The sequence below is a fragment of the Harpia harpyja genome, chromosome 1 (genome assembly GCF_026419915.1).
Source record: "Harpia harpyja isolate bHarHar1 chromosome 1, bHarHar1 primary haplotype, whole genome shotgun sequence".
In the NCBI taxonomy this organism is placed as follows: domain Eukaryota; kingdom Metazoa; phylum Chordata; class Aves; order Accipitriformes; family Accipitridae; genus Harpia; species Harpia harpyja.
This window is the reverse complement of record NC_068940.1, coordinates 44,897,404-44,919,570: the sequence shown is the minus strand read 5'-3', so window position 1 is coordinate 44,919,570 and position 22,167 is coordinate 44,897,404. Positions and strand designations below refer to the sequence as shown.

Here is a 22,167-nt window from a genome sequence, read left to right as displayed (position 1 = left end):
GAAGTAAGGATGGATTTGGAGGTTGGTTTTGAAGTGACTGAGGATTTCACATACTGGGTGGATAAAAGCATGGTGAAAGACAGAAAGAAGAGAACTTGCACTCAGCCTGAATGATGCGAGACTGGGCTGGGAGAAGCTTCAAAACTAGGCATTTTGACCAAGTGCTGGATCCCTTTGGGAAGAGCTTTCACCACGGTATGAATGCACTAATTAAAATGCAAATTTGGCTTTTCAAAAACATGTGTTGTAAAAGCAAGCACACAGGAAGGGTTTGAAATCCTCCCCTCCCCTTTCGGCTATTCCCTTTCTGCACAGCCAGAACTATGTCACCCCTGTCCCTATCAGTTGGGCTTTTGGCTGTGAAGCAGATCTTTCTCTGTCCTCATCCCCAGGCTGTGATTAAGTCCTGCAGGCTTCCTCTGTCTGACGTCTCCTCAGATGGGTCCTGTTTGTCTGGGCTGCTTTCCTAGGAAGCCTTCTTCCATATAAGTACTTTCTTCTCCAAACCTATTTCACCCATTCTCTGGGCTTCCCTAAGAGCACAGACCTGTTTGCTCCAGATTTCCACTGAGGATCCTTCTTCTTGCTGTTTCACTCTTTTTGGGTGGTAATAGGACTACAGTTCTGTCTTACAGATATCTTAAGTGAAGGGCTGTGGTTAAACCTGTGTCAGTGAGTTTAAGCCCAGCTGTTAACACCACTTACTCGACAGCAATCTTTAGACTAGACATTTTAAAATTAAATTACTTACTAAGAGCAGAATTCAGTGCTATGCATAGACTTAGTAAAAACTGACCTACACAAAACTTAAAGCAAAATCTACTTTAAAACTCAATGCTCATGTAAGCCTTAAATTGTGCCTAGACTTACACCAAGACCGTGGAAGAATGAACGTCACTCTACAGAAGGAGATGTCTGGCTATCACCTAACAGTGGCCAGAACAAAATTCTTCCTTTTGCTCCCCAGGAAATCATACAAACACAGCTAAGATCGAAACAGCCATGCACGATTCTATAGTCTCAGTTTATGTGTGTAATAGCCACTTAAAATGGATGTCTGATGTCTTAAGTTTTTGGCACTGTATGAAAGTATGGCTTCAGCATCACAGGGAGCTCTAGAGCAGGGCTCAGAATTCAGCAAGGCAAATTCACAAGGTCTTTTTCTGGAGGGCTGGGTAATACTCAGAGGAAAGACATACTCACAGCCTCCACAAGCGTATTTCACATGATTGTGATTTTCATTGTGCCATCCCCCCAATTCAGGGTTGCATTTGAAGTTTATTCATCCCAGATTGTGATTGCTTATCACTTTCAGACTATAACTTGGGTAACTGCATAATACTTCCAGTGCACTCAATTTCTGAGCTTTAAGTATCTGAATTTTAGTTAGTGAAGTTAAAATTCTACTTGATATGCTGCATCATATGCCTCTTTCTTAATATGTCATGATTGTTGCTTACCAACAAAATAAGAAAAAAAAAAGAAAAAGAAACCTTTTTATCTGTGTGTTTCTGCAAACTCTCTAACCCAGACTGTGCTTTCCTTACCAAAATTCATGTAGGATTTTTTCCCCAAGTATCAGATCAAAGATACTAGTTCCAGCTGTTCTTGGTCAACTGTTGTCAGTGGTAACAACTAATTAACAACTAATGTAGCAGTGCTTTTAAGTTTCTGGAACTTATTTAATTCACAAGGAAAGCAAAGAAGAAAACAGAACAGGAAAGTCCTGCATCCTGAATAGTCTGTCAGCAGAAGAGGGGAAAAAATCAATATAAGGTTATCTCCCAGGCATGCCTTTGATGTTGTGGTGTCTGCAGCCAAGAGCTTCAAAGACAGCGTTTTGGTATCTATCTGAAGATCAGGTCGTAACTCCAGCATAGCACTTCTATCAGCTCCCACTAGCTTTTCCTCTGACATTTTCCAAATATTGTGTGTTATGTATGTGCACAACATTATGTTATGTATTATTCATTAGGCAGCCCAACTGGAGGAAGTCTTGAGATTTTTGATCACCAAGTATCTTGACAGTATGTTGACAAATACCAATAATACTTGGTCTCCAAGTATTACTAACAAAGAAAATGGTGAGTCTTACTCTAGAATGTATTAACAAATATGTTATGGATGAGACATTGCGGAGAATTATGCTGCTTTATTTGGTACTGCCAAAGCATCTGATGAAAGTACTATGCCCAGTATTGGGCATTGCACTTAAGAAATACGTACCTAAGCAAGAAAGATGCAGAATATAGCAATGAAAATGAGAACAAAAAAATTATGATCTCGTGAAAAAGGCTGGAGTGGCTGGATTTGCATCTTCTGAAAAAGAAGACTGTGGGGGCAAGACAAGAAAGGGCACAGCAATATTCCAAAGGCCCGTGAGTTGTCACACAGAGAACAGTGAACTTCTGCATCCTCAGGGGACACTACAATAGGCATTGGATTAAGTCACAGCAAGGAAGATGAAGACATTTTTTTGTCAGGCACTTGAACAGGCTGCAGAGAGAATCTTTGTCCATGGTGGTTTTTAAGAACAGCTTAGACAAATGTAATTGGAAGCGATATAAAAATATAGTTATCCTGTCTCAGGATGGGAGGTTGGTCTAGGTGAGCTCTGGGAAGTGAGGTGGGTGTTGGGCTGTGCGTAGACCAGTGCAGGCACCGTCATTAGCAATCCATGCACTCTGGCTTCACACCAATGAAAAGTGTTCAGTGTGAATAGTCTAACATGACTGGGATGTTGAAGCAAATGCTTGCAGCAAAAGAAGGAAGAAGAATTTGGTGGGAGACCATCTTCAGTGTTACCGCAACACCGAATATGTCTGCTCAGCTTATCAACAGCATTAAATAACAGCTGCCTGCAGTACATGAAAATCCATGGTATCCCTGCGACATAATGGCAAGTGACAAAGATACAAATGCTGCACATACCCAGGGAAATGTGGTGGTATTGAAGCAAGAAAGGAAAGTCATCTTTTGATGTTGGGTTTCAGAGGTTTAACAGAAAAATATTTTAGTCATACTGGGAAAAGCTAAAACTGATCCTGTCCTGGTGCCTACTATGTCTCCAAACTGATGGCTTTGCATATGGAGTATGCTGGGTGTCCTCATTTTCAACTGAGGCAAGCAAGAAAGGTAGATGAAAGGAAGACCAAGGATAGACAAGATGGGCAGTCTTTTCTTGTAGGTGATTAAAAAGTTAAATGATATAGTATGCATAATCTCCCACTAGCGTAAAAAGAATAGTACAAGTTTACACCACATAATGGGAAGTTTTGGGACTCCAAGAATGCAAATGGTCTGGAAATATTAAAATGTGAAACATCCTGTAACAATTTTTGGGCTGATGGCTCTGTCTGCTTTAACACTAAGTCTTGCATGAAATGGATGACCTTTTAATTTCAGAGTTGGTTGGGAGGCAGAATTTTGACACGTACTTCATGGTAAGTAATTCTGTTGTGTATTAGTGCCATATTCTTTTATTAGCTAGTATTAGGGAAGTCTGCTGCCTCCCTGGGGCCCAGGTTAAGGACATCACTAGGAAACTTCCTAGCCTGGTACGGCCCTCGGACTATTTCCCATTGCTGCTCTTCCATGTGGGTGGCGATGAAGCCGCAACACGTAGTCCAAGGGCAATCAAAAGAGATTCCTTGGGATGGTCGGTAAGGGAATCTGGAGCACAGGTTATTTTTTCCTCTCTCCTTCCAGTTGTGAGCAGCAACAACTGGAAGAAAGAGATGAGCCCAGTGTATTAATACGTGGTTCCGTGGCTGGTGTCACCACCACAATTGTGGGTTTTTCGATAACGGGATGGCCTGCACAGCACCAGGCTTGCTGGCATCAGATGGGATTCACCTTTCTCAAAGGTGAAAGAGAGCCTTTGCTCACGAGCTAGCCGGGCTTATTGACAGAGCTTCAACTAGATTTGAAGGGGGAGGGGGATAATATCAGTCTTGCCTGTGATAAGCTGTGGCATGACACACCAAGGTTAGAGAGACAGGGTGGTAGCGGGGACTCTCAGCCTGTTGCTCTGAGACATGCTGGCTACACTGCAGCACACTTGAAGTCTTATGAAGATGAGCCAGGGGCTCCTGAGGTAATAGGAGCCAAGAGGGAAACACCAGTGAAATACCTCACAGGAATTAAGGGGTGTTCCTCTAAAGGTGACACGGCCAACAGCCCAGCTGAAGTGCCTTGACACCAATGCATGCAGCATGGGCAACAAACAGGAGGAGGGGAAGCCACCATGCTGCTAGAAAGCTATGACCCAGTTGCCATTACTGAAACTTGGTAGGATGAATGCCATGACTGGAGTGCAGCTGTCAATGGCTACAGGCTGTTCAGAAGGGACAGGTGAGGAGGGGCAGAGGGTTTGCCCTCTACATCAAGAAATGGGTACAGTGTGAAGAGCTGTCTCTGAAGAATAGCCATGAGCAGATTGAAAGCTTATGGGTAAGAATTGGAGATTGAAGCAACACAGGGAACCTTGTAGTTGGTGTCTACTACAGACCGCCCAATTGAGGGGAGCCTATTGATGAAGCCTTCTTACTCCTGCTACAGGAGGCATCGCGCTCGCAGGTTCTCGTCCTGCTGGGGGACTTCCACCACCCTGACATCTGCTGGAAAAGTAGCACGGTGAGCTGTAGGCAATCCAGGAGACTCCTGGAATGCACTGAGGATAACTTCTTAAGCCAGGTAATGGACAGCCTTACCAGAGGGTATGTGATACTGGACCTGTCGGTCACCGATGCAAGTGAACTGGTTGGTGATGTCAAGATTGGAGGCAGCCTGGGCTGCAGTGATCACGCGCTGGTGGAGTTCGCAGTCCTGAGGGATATGGGTCAGGCGAAGAGTAAAGTCAGGACCCTGAATTTTAGGAAAGCAAAATTCCAGCTCTTCAAGGAGTTAGTCTATAGGACCCCCTGGGAAACTGCCCTCAGGGTCAAGGGAGCAGAACAGAGCTGGCCGATCTTTAAGGACGCTTTCCGTAAAGCGCAAGAGCTCTCGATCCCCAGGTGTAAGAAATCAGGACAGGAAGGCAAGAGACCCACATGGATGAGTCGAGACCTGCTGGTCAAACCAAAGGGGAAGAAGGAAATGCACCAGCAGTGGAAGCAGGGACAGGTATCCTGGGAAAGTATAGGGACGCTGCCCAGTTGTGTAGGGATGGATGGGGCCAGGAAGGCCAAGGCGTGGCTGGAACTGAACTTGGCAAGGGACGCAAAGAATAACAAGAAGGGCTTCTACAGGTATGTCAGCCCGAAAAGGAAGGTCAAAGAAAGCGTACCCCCCTGATGAGCAAGACTGGCAAACTGGTAACAAGGGACAAGGAGAAGGCTGAGGTACTCCACAACTTCTTTGCCTCAGTCTTCACTGGCAACCTGTCTTCCCACACCTCTCAAGTGCATGGACTGCAAAACAGGGACTGGGGGAGCAAAGTCCCACCCACTGTAAGAGAAGATCAGGCTCGTGACCACCTGAGGAACCTGAACATACATACATCCATGGCACCTGACAAGATGCATCCCAGAGTCCTGAGGGAACTGGCTGATGGAGTTGTCAAGCCGCTCTCCATGATATTTGGAAAGTCACGGCAGTCGGGTGAAGTCCCTGGTGACTGGAAAAAGGGAAGCATGACACCCATTTTTAAAAAAGGTAGAAAGGAGGACCCTGAGAACTACCAACTGGTCAGTCTTACCTCTGCGCCTGGGAAGGTCATGGAACAGATCCTCCTGGAAGCTATGCTAAGGCACATGTTGGACAGGGAGGTGATTCGAAACAGCCAGCATGGCTTCATCAAGGGCAAGTCCTGCCTGACCAACCTAGTGGTCTTCTGTGATGGAGTGTCTACATCAGTGGACAAGGGAAGAGCTACAGATGTCATCTGTCTGGACTTCTGTAAGGCCTTTGACACGGTCCCCCACAACGTCCTTCTCTCTAAATTGGAGAGATGGATTTGATGGGTGAACTTTTTGATGGATGAGGAATTGGTTGGATGGTCTCATCCAGAGGGTAGTGGTCAACAGCTCAATGTCCAGATGGAGATCAGTGACAAGCGGTGTCCCTCAGGGGTCCACATTGGGACCAGTACTGTTTAATAGCCTCATCAATGATGTTGACAGTGGGATCGAGTGCACCCTCAGCAAGTTTGCAGATGACACCAAGCTGAGTGGTGCAGTTGACACGCCTGGGGGACGGGATGCCATCCAGAGAGACCTGGACTAGCTCGAGAAGTGGGCCCATGTGAACCTCATGAGGTTCAACAAGGCCAAGTACAAGGTCCTGCGCCTGGGTGAGGGCAACCCCTGATATCAATACAGGCTGCAGGATGAAGGGATTGAGACCAGCCCTGCCAAGAAGGACTTGGGGGTACTGGTGGATGAAAAGCTGTACATGACCCGGCAATGTGTGCTTGCAGCCCAGAAAGCCAACTGTATCCTGGGCTGTATCAAACGAAGCATGGCCAGCAGGTCGAGGGAGGTGATTCTGCCCCTCTACTCCGCTCTGGGGAGAGCCCACCTGCAGTACTGCATCCACCTCTGGGGTCCTCAGTACAAGACAGACATGGACCTGTGGGAGTGGGTCCAGAGGAGGGCCACAAAAACGATCAGAGGGATGGAACACCTCTGCTGTGAGGAAAGGCCGAGAGAGCTGGGGTTGTTCAGCCTCGAGAAGAGAAGGCGCTGGGGAGACCTTATTGCGGCCTTTCAGTACTTAAAGGGGGCTTATAAGAAAGATGGGGACAAACGTTTTAGCAGGGCCTGTTGTGACAGGACACTGTGTAATGGTTTTAAACTAAAAGAAGATAGATTCAAACCAGATATAAGGAAGAAATTTTTTACAATGATGGTGGTGAAACCCCGGCACAAGTTGCCCAGAGAGGTGGTAGATGCCCCATCCCCAGAAACATTCAAGGTTAGGTTGGACGGGGCTCTGAGCAACCTGATGTAGTTGAAGATGTCCCTTTAAAGGTCCCTTCCAACCCAAACGATTCTATGATTCCATGATTCTATTGGGGAAATGGAATGAGGAAGAAGGACTAAGGGACTGGAGCATCTGACATATGAGGACAAGCTGAGAGAACCTGGATTGTTAAACCTATAAAAGAGAATGCTCAGGGGATCTTATCAATGTGTATACACAGGGGGGTAAACAAGACGGAGCCAGACTCTTCTGGGTGACAGAACAAGGGGCAGCAGGCACAGGTTGAAATTCAGGAAATTCTACTTCAACACAGACATAACGTTTTCATTGTGAAGATGGTGGAACAGGTTGCCCAGAGAGGTTGTGGTGTCCCCACCCTTGGAGATATTCAAAACCCAGCAGAACAAGGTTCTGAGCAACCTGTTCTAGCTGACTCTGCATGAGCAAGCAGGTTGGACCAGGCGCTCTCCAGGAAGTCCTTTCCTACACCAAGGAGTGTACGATTCTGGGGAAGGAAGGAAGGTCTGCTTTTTTAATGACAGACAAAACAGTATTGCATTTCTCCCCTACTTTGATCAGAGCAACCACCAAATTCTCTCCCTCCCCTGTGCCTCAGCCCTGTCATTTTCTGGTATGTATTCCTCCTATTCCTTCACGCTTGTGTGCAATAAACTTGGGAAAGAAATGCTACTCTTCCTGGGCCCAATAAACCCCGGCAAGAGGTGCCCTGTGAACACCAAGGACACCTTCAGCGCACACAGCCCCGAGTTCGTGGGGGTCCTGCCGCCGTTCCCCACCCCGCCCCAGCAGCAGCGGTCGCGGCGGCCGCTGCCCGACTCCTCCACAGGCCCTTCCACAGGGGAACGAGCCCGGGCAGCGGTGCGAATTGGAGCCGCCTGGGTTAGCTCGGGGACTCCGAGGTGGAGACAGCTGCGCCCGTCACACGCCAATCCGGCTGAGGGCCTCGCTTCCCCGCCGGCGGCGGCGCCGCCCGGCCGCAGCCTCACAACTCCCGCCCCCCGCCCAACGGCGCAGGCGCAGCTCCGGAAACGACAACTCCCGCGAGGCGCCGCGGCGGGGCGCGCATGCGCGGGGGAGGGTGGCACGGCGCTGCGGGGGAGGGGAGCGCTGATGCAAGAGGCGAGCGCGGCCGTCGCGGGTAACGGCTGACCGCGTCCCTCAGCGCCCGCCGCTCCGCCCGCCTCCTGCTCCGTGCCCAGCCGCAGCCATGTCGGGCGACGAGGTGAGACCCGCCGGCCGCCGCCCTCGCGGGGAGCCGGGCTCGAGGCCTGCGCCGCGGCCGGGGCCGCCGCCATGTGGGAGACCGGGCCCGAGGCCTGCGCCGGGCAGCGAGCGCGGCCTCCGCCCCGGGGCAGAGCCGGCGCCTCGGTGCTTGGGCGGGCGGCAGTGCATGGGTCCCGCGGCCCCGCCGGGCGGCACCGACCGTTGCCCCACTGGCCGCCGTCCCTGAGCAAGGGGGGCCGCGGCCGCCTCTCGGTGCGGTGGCGGAGGCCGGGCCGGACTGGGCCGGGCCGAGTCGGGGGCTGGCGCCTTCCCCGGGAGCCTTCCCGGTCTGTGCGCGCTGCGGGGTCCCGCCTGGCCCGCGGCTGTGGTCTGGCTCCGCGTGTCGTGGGAAGGCCTGAAACTCGCCCAGAGCTCCCCGCGTTCTGCCGGCGCCCGCCTCTGGTAGAGGGAGGGCCGGGGAGGAAGGCAGATTGCCCCCACCACCCTTTCTCCATCGTGTTTTGTGTGCTTCTAGCGATACGTAGCGTTTAGTCGGCTTACTTAGCGCTCTCGCTTTCTGGAGCTTTAGGGCGCTGTCTTTTAACCCGGAGAGCTAAATAGCTACATCTCAACAAATGATAACTTTGGGTTTTTCGGATCTGATGGTGTTTGCTTAGGCACACTTCCAGGGAAGTAGATACATCTGCCTCTCAGAATTTTTCGGGTGTTGTAGACGCCATGTGTTACTAACCTCATTGCAGTTGCTCTCACAGGGAAAAGGAAAGCTTTACATGTATGAGGTTATAAGCACCCTGATAGATGACTGTATAGCCTGTGAGAAGCTGCACTGGCTGAATCCATGAGATGGCTGCTTTTGGTCTTGTATCTCATTTCTGGTGTTGTTTAAAATACCCGTGTGGCTTGTTTCATTCTCAGCAAAGTGATCACTCTAGCCTTGGAGATAGGCAAGTCATAATTTGTCCTACGTAATAAAGGAAAACTAGTGTAATTACTAACTATTTTAATGGTAGCTGAGACTGACTTATTCAGCTACTTTAACATCTAGAATGAATGTACTGCATTTTTATGCCTAATTATGTCCCTGGAAGTGCAGTTCTAATGTCTCGGTTGTATTCTGGTTCCAGAAATTAGCACCCAGGAATCCTTGCATCAGGTGCTTTCAGTCTCAGGTCATAGGACCATAGAGCAGTTTATCTGGAGTTTCCTGGTTTGCATTTAGCTTAAGTGTCAGTAAAAATATTTTTCTTGCATAATGCATTTGTTCTGACAGTGAGATGATATCAGGAATATCTAGTATAGTAAAGTTACATCTCTGGATTGCTTTACGTAGCAGACTGACAGAGAATGAAAATGGTAGCAAATATCACAGTTGAACTGTCACTGTTAGATCTTCTGCCTAGTGTATGTGTGAGAGTGAGTGAGCGCACATGCCTTCCAGAACTTCTGTATACCTGGTTGTTAGGAGCTAGATAGTTTGTTATTGATGTTAAGTTGGTGACGCTTTTTAAAGCCAATGATCCTATAAAGTTGAGGAGGGTGAAGATGCACAAAGACAGATTCGCACCTTAAACTGGTATAGATGTTACAAAACTTTGTTTTGTTGCATTGGACTGTAGCTTAAAATTTTCAGAGCTGTACAGAAAATGAAACTCCCTGGTGGAAACATCTACTGTCTGAGTGCAGCCCAGAAGTGTGGCACAGCAGAGGCAACTCAAGGCCCTATTTGCAAGGGGAAGCAGTCCATTAACATCTGTTTGCTTTGTTAAAAATCCTACTACATATATAATCCTACTAGGTATCTAAAAGTTCTTCTGGACCTGTAGTTTTATGAAGATCCAGGTAATGGTATTAGAGAATGCTCTGTTTTGAGCAGCCAGAGGGTTTAGGTGCAGATTGGTCTTAATTTTGTAGTCCGTTGTAGACATCAGCTCAGTGTAGTGTAAGGATACCTGAACTAACTTTTATCACTGCAGAGTGACTATGTGCTTTGTAGACATGCCTGTGTTTATTCAGACTAATGAAGTAGGATTTATTTGTGATCTCTGTTAGAATCCCCAGCATTTGCCACTGTCACAGCAGTTTAGAGTAATGTTGGCTACTGTCTTAAGAGTTGCATTTGAACTATGAAGCTTTGATTCTTGATTCTTTTTTTTTTTTTTTTTTTGCCTGTGTTCTTTTACTTGCTCATTTTCTGTAAGTTGGGATTTTGACTGTGTAGGCATTTGAGATAAGGAGTAGATATATGGAGCTGGATGTGAGAAAGAACTGTGTGGTCTATGGAAGAGAAAACTCCATATGGGAATTTGGCTCTGAGAGCAGAAACAGGGTAGAAATTTATAACCATTTCTACACAGGAAAAGCAAAGGGGTTGGTGTATTTGGGCTGAGGGCTACAGTCCCTTCAGTAGAGGGCCTGCAACTTCGTAGAGTTTTTCGGTGCTTAAATGGTGTCAATGCCTTGACTAATCAAACATACTGAATAGAGAAAAGGAATGAAGAAATTTCTGAAATGTCTAGCTCAGAAAGGCAAAACACAGAATAGCCTGGTTATCAGGCCAGTTAGTTTATATCATGATTTGTTAAAGCATGGGTGACCTACGACTTCTGCTTAGTTTTTGTTGAAGCCCTCGATGAACAAAGTATTTCAGGCATAGACCTCCTTCTCAGGTTGTGGAACTCTTGAATTAGTTACCCGAGAGCAGTTAGCATGTTATGACTAGGTCTTAGGTTTGCAGTAGCCTGGCTTGACCTAACTGGATGGAGCGGACCTTCAGAGCAGTGCTCTGTTCAAGGCCAGCTACATAATTTTAAAGCTGAAAAAACAATCTCCTGCATCCAGAAGTTGTCCTTGTGTGTTAACTTCAGTTTAGCGTGGTACTACTGAGGGCACGTTCTGTCTCTTGTAGACACAAGACATACTTTGTTGTGGTTCAGGATGAAGGATGTCTTTTTCTTTGCAATGAGAAGAGTGATTTGGGGTGGGTAGGCTGGTTCCTTCTTAGAAATTATTACACCCGATCTAAGCATAATCTTATGTTTGCTTAATCATGTGAGAAGATATGGAGTTTTATATAACTCTGAAGGGTATTGCAAAGCTTCTTCATTGAAATTAATCCTGATCTTGAAAATGGTGTTCATGTTCTTGTTCCCAAAGCTGTGGACTCTTGCTGATGCAGGCAGCTTTCCTTCTGTTTCAGCAGACTGTGGAGCTTACAAGAGGAAGCCAGCAGACAGTGTAACCGGTTGTGCGTATTCTTTGATTACTGTGCGTTACAAGAGCATGATTCATACATGTGTCTAAGCATTGGAGGGAAGCCCTCTGACAGAACTTTTTTGAAAATTGTTCTAGCGCAGTGTGTGTGTCAACCAAACACAGGCTTCAGCAGTTTGAAAGCCTCAAGCTTCAGTGTCCCATATATGTGGACACTTGTGATGCTGTGCTTGAAACACCCATATGTGCAGTTTACTGCCTTTCAATAGAGCCTTTATGAAACATGTAAGTTCCAGAAAATTGGAAGAATATCACAAGAATATCATGTGTAGGAGAATGAGAAGTGCGAAGAAAAGACTGCTTCGTGTGGGGAGGGAAACTGCCAAACTTGCAGGGTATATCAAAACCAGAAGTTGGAGAACTGCTCCTTTGATGAAGTGGTGGTGGTATTTTCATGAGTGGGGGTATTCATGATGCAGAATTCTAACTATCTGTGAGGACATTCTTCAATTGCTACATAAGAAAAACTGCAGAAGGAGTCTCATTAAGTGTCTAAAATTGTTTGATGTATTAAATATATACTGTGATGTGAAAATATGTAACAAAACTGACCAATAGCTGTGATGTCAAACTTGAATCTTAAGTGAAAAATGTAAGAAGCATTCCTGTGTTGGAAAACTGAAGAGCTCGTGTGTTAAATATCTCAGGTCTGCAGATGACGAATAGGTTAAAAGTGAGACTTGGGGTTAGTACCTTCTTCACAGTCAGACTAGGTGAATTAAGCTTATTTGCTGGCTAAAGAACTCATTAACAGCTTTTAATCACTTGGTCTCTGAGGTTCAGTTTCCCACTGTGCGGGGTGGGAAAGGATGAGACCGTTGCTACTTCCTAGTGTTGAGAGCTGATACAGGTCTTGCTGTATCACTGGCCCCTTCTAGGTTTCTCCGTAGTCCAGAGCATTCTTGTCAAGAGACTGTTTGTAAATCTTGCTTTTTAATAAATCTGGAAATTAATGTGTCTCACAAATGGAAGTACAAAGTGTAACTGACATGTAATCAGGCTCTGTGGTATAGGTGTGCTTAAACTTTTTTCTGATGCTAAGTAAGTCAGTGATTGCTTCGCATAGTCTTACTTAAAATTTGAGTCTGTTATGATAATGAAATGGAGAAGTAGCTGGTAGCTAGTCTGTCAAAGATTCATAGCTTTGATATATTTTCAGCTGAACTAATACATAGATGGCAGGAAACTTGGACTCTCATAGGAAAAGTAGCAGAAGCTCTAAACTGTCAAGCAGTGTTCTAATCTCTGTTTCTTCTCTTGTAATTGGTCACATCAGTTATGCCTTGGGACAAGATCTGTGGTGTTTCTGAAGAAGCCTATGTGATTGCTGGTTTGAGTCAGTTAGCTTGTATTACATTGTTACAGATCTAGAAAAAATCCCTAGTTGAGACTGAAGCCAAGGAACAGCTTGCTTAACTGAAGGAATGTCGAGAGAAACTTAAAGGTGTTATAAATATTAAATGGTAGGTGATTATTGTGCTGCTAAGGACCTCTTGACTCTTACAGATGATTTTTGATCCCACTATGAGCAAGAAGAAGAAGAAAAAGAAGAAGCCTTTTATGCTGGATGAGGAAGGAGGGGATACACAAGCAGAAGAGACTCAGCAGTCAGAAACAAAAGAAGTTGAACCAGAGCCAACAGAAGACAAAGATGTTGAAGCAGATGAAGAAGATAGCAGGAAGAAAGGTAAAGTGAATCCATGTAGATAAACTCTCAAAGGTAGTCATTCTGTATTTTGAGACTACAAGCCCCAAGAATTTGGCATCACAGTGTGTAATGCTGGGGCCCAGGTTTGTTTAGAGGTTTGTGAGTAATACTCTGCTGCTTCTTTGGAGGGCATATTTCTCTCCTGCTTGAAATCATGTTCACAGACATCCAGCAAGTTACCAGTGGCTTATGTAAATTCCACTTTCCAGACTCAGAGTCTTTTGTGTGAGACAATGAAAAGAGAATCCCTAAAACAGTTAGCATGAAGTTCTATGTCTTTCACATGTGGTTGATGCAATAATTACACAATTATGGCTGGTTTTCATTTGAACAATTAAGCAATAGTGTGACAATAGAAATATGGTTAAAAGGGTTTATAGTTTTTTGACAACTGTGAATGTGATAACTAGAGTGTTCTTTGGAATCTTTCAGGAAATAAGCTTGTGATTGTGTATATAACCTTGCTTTTTAAATTGAGGCCAGTGTCATTTCAGGATGACCTGATTCGGGGAATGCTGTTAACTTAAATCCAGTTTGTTAATAAAATTGGCTCCTGCAGTAGACCAAAGAAATGATACATTCCTCCTACAGTTTTCTTTTAATTTTTTTTCAAGCATCTCTACTATAATGACAGAAGTGGCTAGTTTATCTTGTACAGCAGGAAGAGTTAAGCACTTAAATAAGTAAATGCAGTTAGAAGATGCAGAAACTGTAGAATAGTACTGAGGTATTTGGGGGTAGAGGGGAATGACCTCTTTAAAACCTGAGGGATGTCTGTAGGGGCTACAGATCATTGCTTATGTCTTGCTGTAACGTTTTGAAGATTTGGATGTAAGTCAGAAACCTTAATGTCTAAACTGTTTCTACAGTTGTTATACTTATTTTGGCAATCCTTTGTTTTTTAGATGCAACAGATGACCTGGATGATTTAAACTTCTTCAATCAAAAGAAAAAGAAGAAAAAAACAAAAAAGATATTTGATATAGATGAAGCAGAAGAAGGTGTAAAGGTTTGTTTACATAATTAGGCCATCTTGTCTATGGCTGAAAACTTTCTTGCTTTCCCTTTCTGGGGATTGGCAGTGCAGGAGTTGTTTTGAGTCTGTCATTGTGTCTTAGTGCAGTTAATAATGAAATTTAAGTTTCACTGTATCTTTCATATATAGTAGGTTCTGCTGAACATGTTTCTCTGCAGGGCTTTTTGCCCCGAAGTGAAAAAAACCTAACCGATCTGCACAATGAGCAAGTAATTCTGCAATCTGTAGTAAGGGTTGGCTAGCATCAAGGTTAATTGTCTTTTGGGGTGAGAGAAGTAAATGGATGTCAGAAGCCATGCACAGAATAGTCCTCGAAAGGCCAGCCCTTCAAATAAAGGGTATATATCTGCTAAGAAATCTGTTTTTACTCTGGTGTTTTCTTTAGAAATGATTGGCTACTGTTCTGTGTTCCAGAAGGTGTACGAGATGTTTTTACTCTTCTCAAGTTTTATTCCGAGTCGTGTTTTTGTATCACGTGTCAGTGTAACTGGCAAGCCCAAAGAGCGAGAGGACAGAGAAATGTTACGTTATGTGTAAACCTCTTCTTTAGATTCTGCCTTTTGGGGAAGAAAATGTCCCTCTGATCTGCCACAGACAGGCAAAATGCTTGCTCTACATGTGCAGAATTGTGATAACAAATTGGGCTGGCTGCAGGTAGCACAACTTTGCCTTACCACCCTACATGCCAGACAATAAGGTTTGTTCCCTTATGCCCTAAAATGGCTGATGCCTTTAAGTAAGTGTAGTGTGACCTTGGTCTTGACCAGCCAGAAATTAGACCAGGAGATTTTTGCCTGCATTGATTACCTAGTAGGAAATTAACTATTCCAAAGGAAATAGTATAAACTAAGTTTTCATACAAGACTGCACTCACTGTTAGATGCATGTACATCATTGTATCTGAGCTTGACATATAAAAATCTAGCCCTACTTCATGATAGTAGTGCAGCGCTCTCTTCAACATACTTTAGTTCCATTCTTATCTGTTATGTTTCAAGATTATGGTGGATATTACTAGTATTCATCTAGTATAGTGTGCTACTAGTATTATTTCTAATGCTGTACAATGGGGATTTGTGTTTAATATTGTAAACTATGGTCTTATTTCTTTGCAGGACTTGAAAATTGAGGGAGATGTGCCAGAGGCAGTAGAACCTGAAGATGACCTTGATATCATGCTGGGCAATAAAAAGAAGAAAAAGAAGAATGTGAAGTTTCCAGATGAAGATGAGATAATGGAGAAGGATGAAGGTAAAAGCATAACCTAGCTCAATGAGATGTTGAAAGTGAAATGTAGCCCATGTTGTAGGTGAATAAGTTCTGTTCAAGTGCCTTTTTTGTTTCAAAATTCCTTTTGTTACCTTTACCACTACATTGTTTATCAGAAAAATGTTCTCTAAAAGCACTATAAATTTGCTGCAAGTGCTGCTGTCCCTTGTAGGCAGGCAAACAGAAGACTTGTGTTCACATTTTAGTGGAATCTTCTTTGATGCACCTTTTTAGAAATGGTGTAAGCGTGAAGTTAAAGAATATTTCTGTTCTTAATGAATCCCAAATAACTTTCTTTACAGCTTTTGAAGATGAAGATAGCAAAAAAGATGATGGAATTTCTTTTAGCCTTCAGTCAGGACCTGCGTGGGCAGGCTCGGAAAGGGACTACACATATGATGAGGTAATGTTCAAAAGACTTAAAAAATTTTTTCCATGTTGAGGTACATCAGCAGAATAGGGCCTTATGCTCATATGTCCTATTTCTAACTTAAAATTAAAGGACTTGTAGTCAGAAGCTCGTGAACAGAAAAATAACAGAAAGCACATCTTTTATCACAGTTAACTTTCATATAGGGCAATATTAGTGATAGTTAAAATACCTCTGCAAATAGACTGAGGTATTGTAGATTATGAAGTAAACCCTTGGGGAAACAGCTTTTTTATTTTGCATTTATCAGAACTTTTTTTTAAGTGTGTGTTCAAAAGCATATGGGGAAATCCTAATGGGCAAAGATGGTCTAATATTCATTGTGAATGCTGTTTCAAGTTTTTTTAGAAATGAGGTACTTTATTTGAGAAATGCAAGATATTCATATTGATGTGAATCCCTGTTTTTGCAGTTGCTCAATAGAGTATTTAACATCATGCGAGAAAAAAATCCAGATATGGTAGCTGGAGAAAAACGAAAATTTGTCATGAAGCCTCCGCAGGTTGTACGAGTAGGGACCAAGAAAACATCTTTTGTCAACTTTACAGATATCTGCAAATTGTAAGTTTCCTCTTAAGATTTCCCAGTAATAGCAGATCAATGTACTTTTCTGTGCTGTTGGCTGTGTTGAATGTGTGTTTTCTGGCAAAAGACTGTGGCAAACCAGAAGTAAACTGAAAGCTATTTCAATCATACTGTTCATTTCCTCTACCTCTCTCTGTAAGAAGGTATTTATGAAGATGATTTGAGGTAATTTCTTATTTTATACTTAAATTATGAAAATCGTAGGCTTGCTGCATGGGCCTCATGGACTGAAACTAAACCTTTTTTGTGAGTTCACTGGCTTCTATAAAGTCTGTAGTTGGGTCACCAGTGATACTTATTTGCAAGTCTTGGGTGGGGGCTGGTGGTGGGGAAAGCACTTTCTAATTTGAGCTGGCTACACCTACTATTCTCTTGGTAAATGGTATGGAGTTCAGTAATTTTTTTTCCAGTGCTTTCTGTCTTAATTATTTCTTGTGAAGGCAGTTCTATTCTTTGTGGGCACTTCTGGGAATGCATATCTGATTTTTTTCATAAGTGTGCCAGAAAACAGTCCCGATGAAATCATACTGAGGATCTGGGTAGTGAATACTAAAGTGAATTTTTAATGGTAGCTAGTAACACATTTTTTTCAGGGAATGGCAGGGGGATGGGAGAATAAGAAGGGAAAATCTCAAATAGAAAACTTATTTTCAATAGTTACTGTAATTGTGAATTTGGTTGGGGGGGTGGGGTTTTTTTCGTGGACTGTTAAGCTTTCTTGTATCCTCAGTCATTGTCTGCCTATGCTCTTTGGTGCAGACCCTCTTGCATTGCCCCCTTTCAAACTTTGTAATCTAAGATTGTTTTAGCCTGACAGTCCTGTATAAATATCAAATTTCTCTGAATGGGGAGGTTAAACATATCCTTACTCTATTTTTAGATTACATCGTCAGCCAAAACATCTTCTGGCATTTTTGTTGGCAGAACTGGGTACAAGGTAAGGCTACTGGGCTATGTATGTGCTTATGCATGTAGGAAGCAATGGCAACATAGTTGACATTGTCTGACCAAAAATAAAATTCTTGGGTTTAGGTCTGTATATATGTGCTTGAACATCAGGCTTTTCTTCCCTGCACTTAGATGCTGTGCTGAGTGATTGAAGAGACACCATCTTAGGGAAGAGGTACAGAGGCAAACTATAAGTCCCAGGGAACAGTTTGGATAAGGGTTTGGATTCCCTATTTGGGGCCTTTCTTAAAAATGCTCTGACAGCAGAGCTGTTTGTCACAATTGGTGAGGATGGCTCTGTGGCTCTTATCAGCTTAAGGCAGATGATAGCTAGGGAAGAGAGAATGCCCGACTGCCTAATTGCAAGTCTTGTGGGCCTGTAGCTGGTTATTCTGTCTAATGCTGCAGTTAAATCCACCTGTCAGCATAAAAACAGTGTTGATTTTATATGTCTCTTATCAAAGACATCTTATCATCTTATCATGCTGTGGTAGTGTACTTTCTGGTTGTCTATTCATTTCTCTGTTGTAGAGTACAATGTTGTTATATCTAGATACAGAGAATCAAGGAATCTAGTTGCAAGGTGTGTGTGACAAATGCCCATATGATTGGGCTTCGGTGTCTCCTCAGCTCTAGATGACTTAAACAAAAACTTAGAAACCATAATGTGAAAAAAACATTCAACTTACTACATCAGAATGGCTAGAAGAGGATCTTATTAGTCATATTGCACCTTACTAGGGAGTTGTCTTGGTCACTTCTGTGAGATAAGCAGGTGTTAATTCTCAATTCCGTAAAGTTCTTCTGATTGGGTAGCTTAACTATGAGGCTGATCTCTGCTAAGTTTGCTTTTACTGCAGTGAGTTATGCTTGGGCAAAACTTCCTGTAGGTTTTCAAGTGTCTTCAGAATTTTGCATTTTTTCCCCCCAAAGTAATTCTGGCTTACTCTTATCTTGAAGAATGCATCATTATCTTGCTTCATGTTCCTGACTTGTTTTAACACTTGACATGTTCTGCAAATCAAATACTGAATTAATTTTTCTTTTAAATTAGTGGCTCAATAGATGGTAACAACCAACTTGTAATCAAAGGAAGATTCCAGCAAAAACAGATAGAAAATGTCTTGAGAAGATATATCAGTAAGTATAACTCCCTTTTCCACTACAGATTTCTCTCAGACCCCTTTTGATGATCCATGGCCCATGTATGGCCCACATGTCTGTGCATGCTGTGGACGTTCTGTGCTAAGAAGCTACAACTTTGCTGCAACTTTATAATGGAATAATGCAAGTTCTGCCATGGTGTAATAAGCATATAGGTCGTACTCTGTCCTGGCACTAAAACATACCAAGGAAAACAGTAAGAGCATTTGAGAATTGCTTGTTTTCATCTGACTTTTCATTTCTTGGCTTTGATGAGGACTGTGGAAAATAACAGTAATTGTTAATTTTAAAGTCTGTTGTATGTGTTAATTAACAAATACAGCGTGCGTGCTGCTGGTCAAAGGACTCACAGGTAATATGTAACAAAAATACTGCTTTAGTGCTGTCTCTGTACAAGAGTTGCTGACATCTGGGAATGCTGTTTCAGCAGAGGAAGTTACAAAATGCCAGTGGGAAGTCTTAAGTGCTTGTTACTATTTTTAAAACACCAGTGTCTGTGCATAATGTACCATATGAAACCTAGTCTTTATTAACCTGGGAACTAGGGGTAATTTTTAGGTTGCCTCAATCTCTGTGGTTTTCGTAGTAAGCCTCTTCGAAATTAGTAGATCCATTTGAACAGCCTTTCAAGACAACTGTTAAACTAAAGGCTGAAGAAGTGGTGCCTTGTCTGCTGATAGTGCATTATCTTTTAACTGTAACTTAATTCCTTTTCTGCAGAGGAGTATGTCACCTGTCATACGTGTCGGTCACCAGACACAATCCTACAGAAGGACACCAGATTATATTTCTTGCAGTGTGAGACCTGCCACTCTCGCTGCTCCGTCGCCAGCATCAAAACTGGTTTCCAGGCTGTCACAGGCAAGAGAGCACAGCTCCGTGCCAAAGCTAACTAGTTTGCTAATCAACACTGGATTTTGCAAAGTGTTCTGGGGAGCTATGACTGGACAGGTTTACAATCGGAATGGATTTACCATTGTATTAAAACAAGATTGTAAAAACGACAAGAAATTTGGCTTTTGATTGATTGGTCTGTGAAATCCTTGCAAGATGCAGATCCTCAAGCTGTTCACATACATTTGCTCATTGAATATATTTTACCAACTGTAAGGAGCGTGATGGGAAAGGAGGTGCTTTTTAATCCATTCAGACTTCTGTAAAACACGAGATAAATTAAAGATATAATAACAGTGAGTGTCTTCGATTTGGATTTTTCCTTCAGTTTCCTCTTTTTAAACAGCTCTTGGGAATGGTTGGTGTGTTGTTCTGCAGATCATGTCACTGAACTATGTCCAAGACCCAGAATAAAGTTTTAAGATAAAGGTTATTTTGCTTTTTACATAACAAGCTTATTTTTAGTTAGGCTATCATTAAACAGAGAAACCAGTCACAAAAAGTCGCAGGGATGATACACCAACATGAGAACTGCTCATGCTTTTATAGCCACATTAATATGGGAATGCATTTTGCACAGAAAGTGACATCAGGACATGTTGATACTGCTTAATTAGGCAGAATGTAGCTTTGAGATAGTTCAGACACCATATTGATGCTGAATCTTAACATAGAATTGATAAATTGTACTGTAAGGTTTCATAGAGTCATAATACTAAATTTTGCAATTTCTAATAGAGAAATGTTTATATTTCTTAAGTCCTGCACTCTTCACCACTTTAAAAAGAATCTAACTAAATGCAGCAAAAAAAAGGATATAGGTAACATCATTATATGATGGCTGCAACACACTGTCTTATATAAATCTTGAGTTTACAGAAGATACTGCCAAGTAGTTTGAGTTCCAAATTAACACGTTATGCTTCTCAATCATAACATGCACTTCTTTCTGCTAGCAGTCAGTATCAGTAATCTCTATGGGACATGCATAGTGCTGTCCTAACTAGTTTTTCTAGTGCTGTAGAATTTTGTTACAGCTGCCAAGTACAAAGATGCAAATGGGGAGCGAAGTCCCTCTTGAGGGACTCTGTAAGGGGGGGACAGTTTTCATTTAATCGCCAAAATGGCATAGGGTCAGAATAAGGTGTAGTAGCTCAAGACCCTGGGCATCCATCCCTGCAGGTAAGCAGAGTAGCCTCCTCCCCAGAGAAAATGGTGGTCATTCTGAATGCAATTCATCAAATACCAGAAACTGAAGGGTTTCTACCAAGTTTTAATCTTTGTATGTATGTTAATACAGACAGTGCTGGGAAGTCACTTACTTGCTATTTGAAATCTTGACAGCACTGTAAGGCAAAACCCAAGGTTTTATGGTTGGTTTCTTAAAAGTGTTTTGAATTTCAAGTGAGCTATAACAAATGTTGGATGTATCTTTAAGTGAATAAAGCCAGGATCAGTGCCTCTTGTAACATTATTGTTGTATTCTTGTTTTTTTTTTTTTTTCTCTAGCAAATAGGCATTGTCCTGTTGGAAGTAAAACTTTTTGGAGAAGTGCTAGCTGACTTTGTTTCAGTGACTTGCTTTTGGGACACACTGAAATAGCTGAAGAACAATGATACTTTCTATTTTTAAATGCTTTTTCCTGGGTCAAATACCTTTAACATCAAAAAAAAAACCCAAAACAAACCAACAGTATGGCCTTGAGCTGCTGCTGTATTTTAGTGCATTATATACAAAATTTGACTTCAGTATATTTGGATCAGAAAGATCAAATTAAAAAAAAAAAAATCGTTCAAACCCATCATCTGTGAGCTCTCCTGGCTCACAGGAGAGCTTTATAGGTGTGTTTTGAGTCTGTGCATGAAATCCTGAAGGCATTGGTTTTGATGACTAATATTTGAGTGACACATCTTGAGCTATAGACTCTAATTGGAATAATCTCACTGATGCATGAAGTGTCTTCTGTTTCTAAGAGCAGATAGTTGGTTTGTTGTGTTTGTTTTTTTTTTTAAACAAACACCTTTTCCCAGTGTACATTGAGAAAGGAGTATAGTCTACAAGTGTTGTGTGAACATAAATGTCTCTTGCAGCTTGTAAGGCTGCTTTAAGTTGCAGTGCAGTTGTGTTCAGAGGCAAAAAGGTAGAGTTTTGTACTTAAGCTGAATGTAAGCTTAAGGATGGAGTTCTTAACAGGATAAGGTGGTAGATTTGTTTGCCTTGGGTCTGCATGCAGGCATGTATTTGGAGGCAGACAGAACTGTGTTTCTCCATGCTTTTTTCTCTGTGAGCTGAAAATTGGCTGTATGGTGCTCAGACAGATGTGGGAGCCAGATTTTTTTAGGTGCTGAATGACTGCAGAGCAGAATGGAATACGGGTTTGAATGGGTTGGGGAGGAGCCTGGCTGCTAACAAAGAGCACAGTGATGCAGCTGGGTTGCTGCTCTGCAGAGCTCCTGCCATACCCAGAGTTCTCTTACACCTTATCTAAGTAATCTAAGCTGTTGCAGGTCTGCTCCTTTCCAGCAGTAAAGATGCAACACGTCTTTCAGCCCAGAACATGCAAAAGAAAGTCTTTTGAGACTTGTTACTGGAGGTCCTAGGAGAACTACAGAAGAAGTTGTGTTGCTGTCAGTCAGCCTGAAATTTACTGATACCCTTGTAAGAAGAAGAATCTCTTTATAACCCACTTTTGCC

The 22,167-nt window shown here is 43.0% G+C and overlaps 1 protein-coding gene across 1 annotated transcript; it reads left to right on the top strand.

Moving 5' to 3' along the window:
- Positions 1-8,028: 8,028 nt before the first annotated feature.
- On the top strand, positions 8,029-20,947 carry EIF2S2 (eukaryotic translation initiation factor 2 subunit beta). Its single transcript, XM_052790193.1, has 9 exons — positions 8,029-8,167; positions 12,946-13,126; positions 14,053-14,156; positions 15,299-15,434; positions 15,755-15,855; positions 16,295-16,443; positions 17,348-17,404; positions 18,470-18,555; positions 19,300-20,947. Exons 1-9 carry the CDS (start codon positions 8,153-8,155, stop codon positions 19,473-19,475), a joined length of 1,005 nt encoding a protein of 334 aa, XP_052646153.1. The 5' UTR covers positions 8,029-8,152; the 3' UTR covers positions 19,476-20,947.
- Positions 20,948-22,167: the final 1,220 nt, after the last annotated feature.

Excerpts from the sequence above, each read along its gene's own strand:
- EIF2S2 (XM_052790193.1), top strand. Across the intron at positions 13,127-14,052 it reads AGAAGATAGCAGGAAGAAAG|ATGCAACAGATGACCTGGAT; the intron begins GTAAAGTGAATC and ends TTTGTTTTTTAG. Across the intron at positions 15,856-16,294 it reads GGGACTACACATATGATGAG|TTGCTCAATAGAGTATTTAA; the intron begins GTAATGTTCAAA and ends CTGTTTTTGCAG.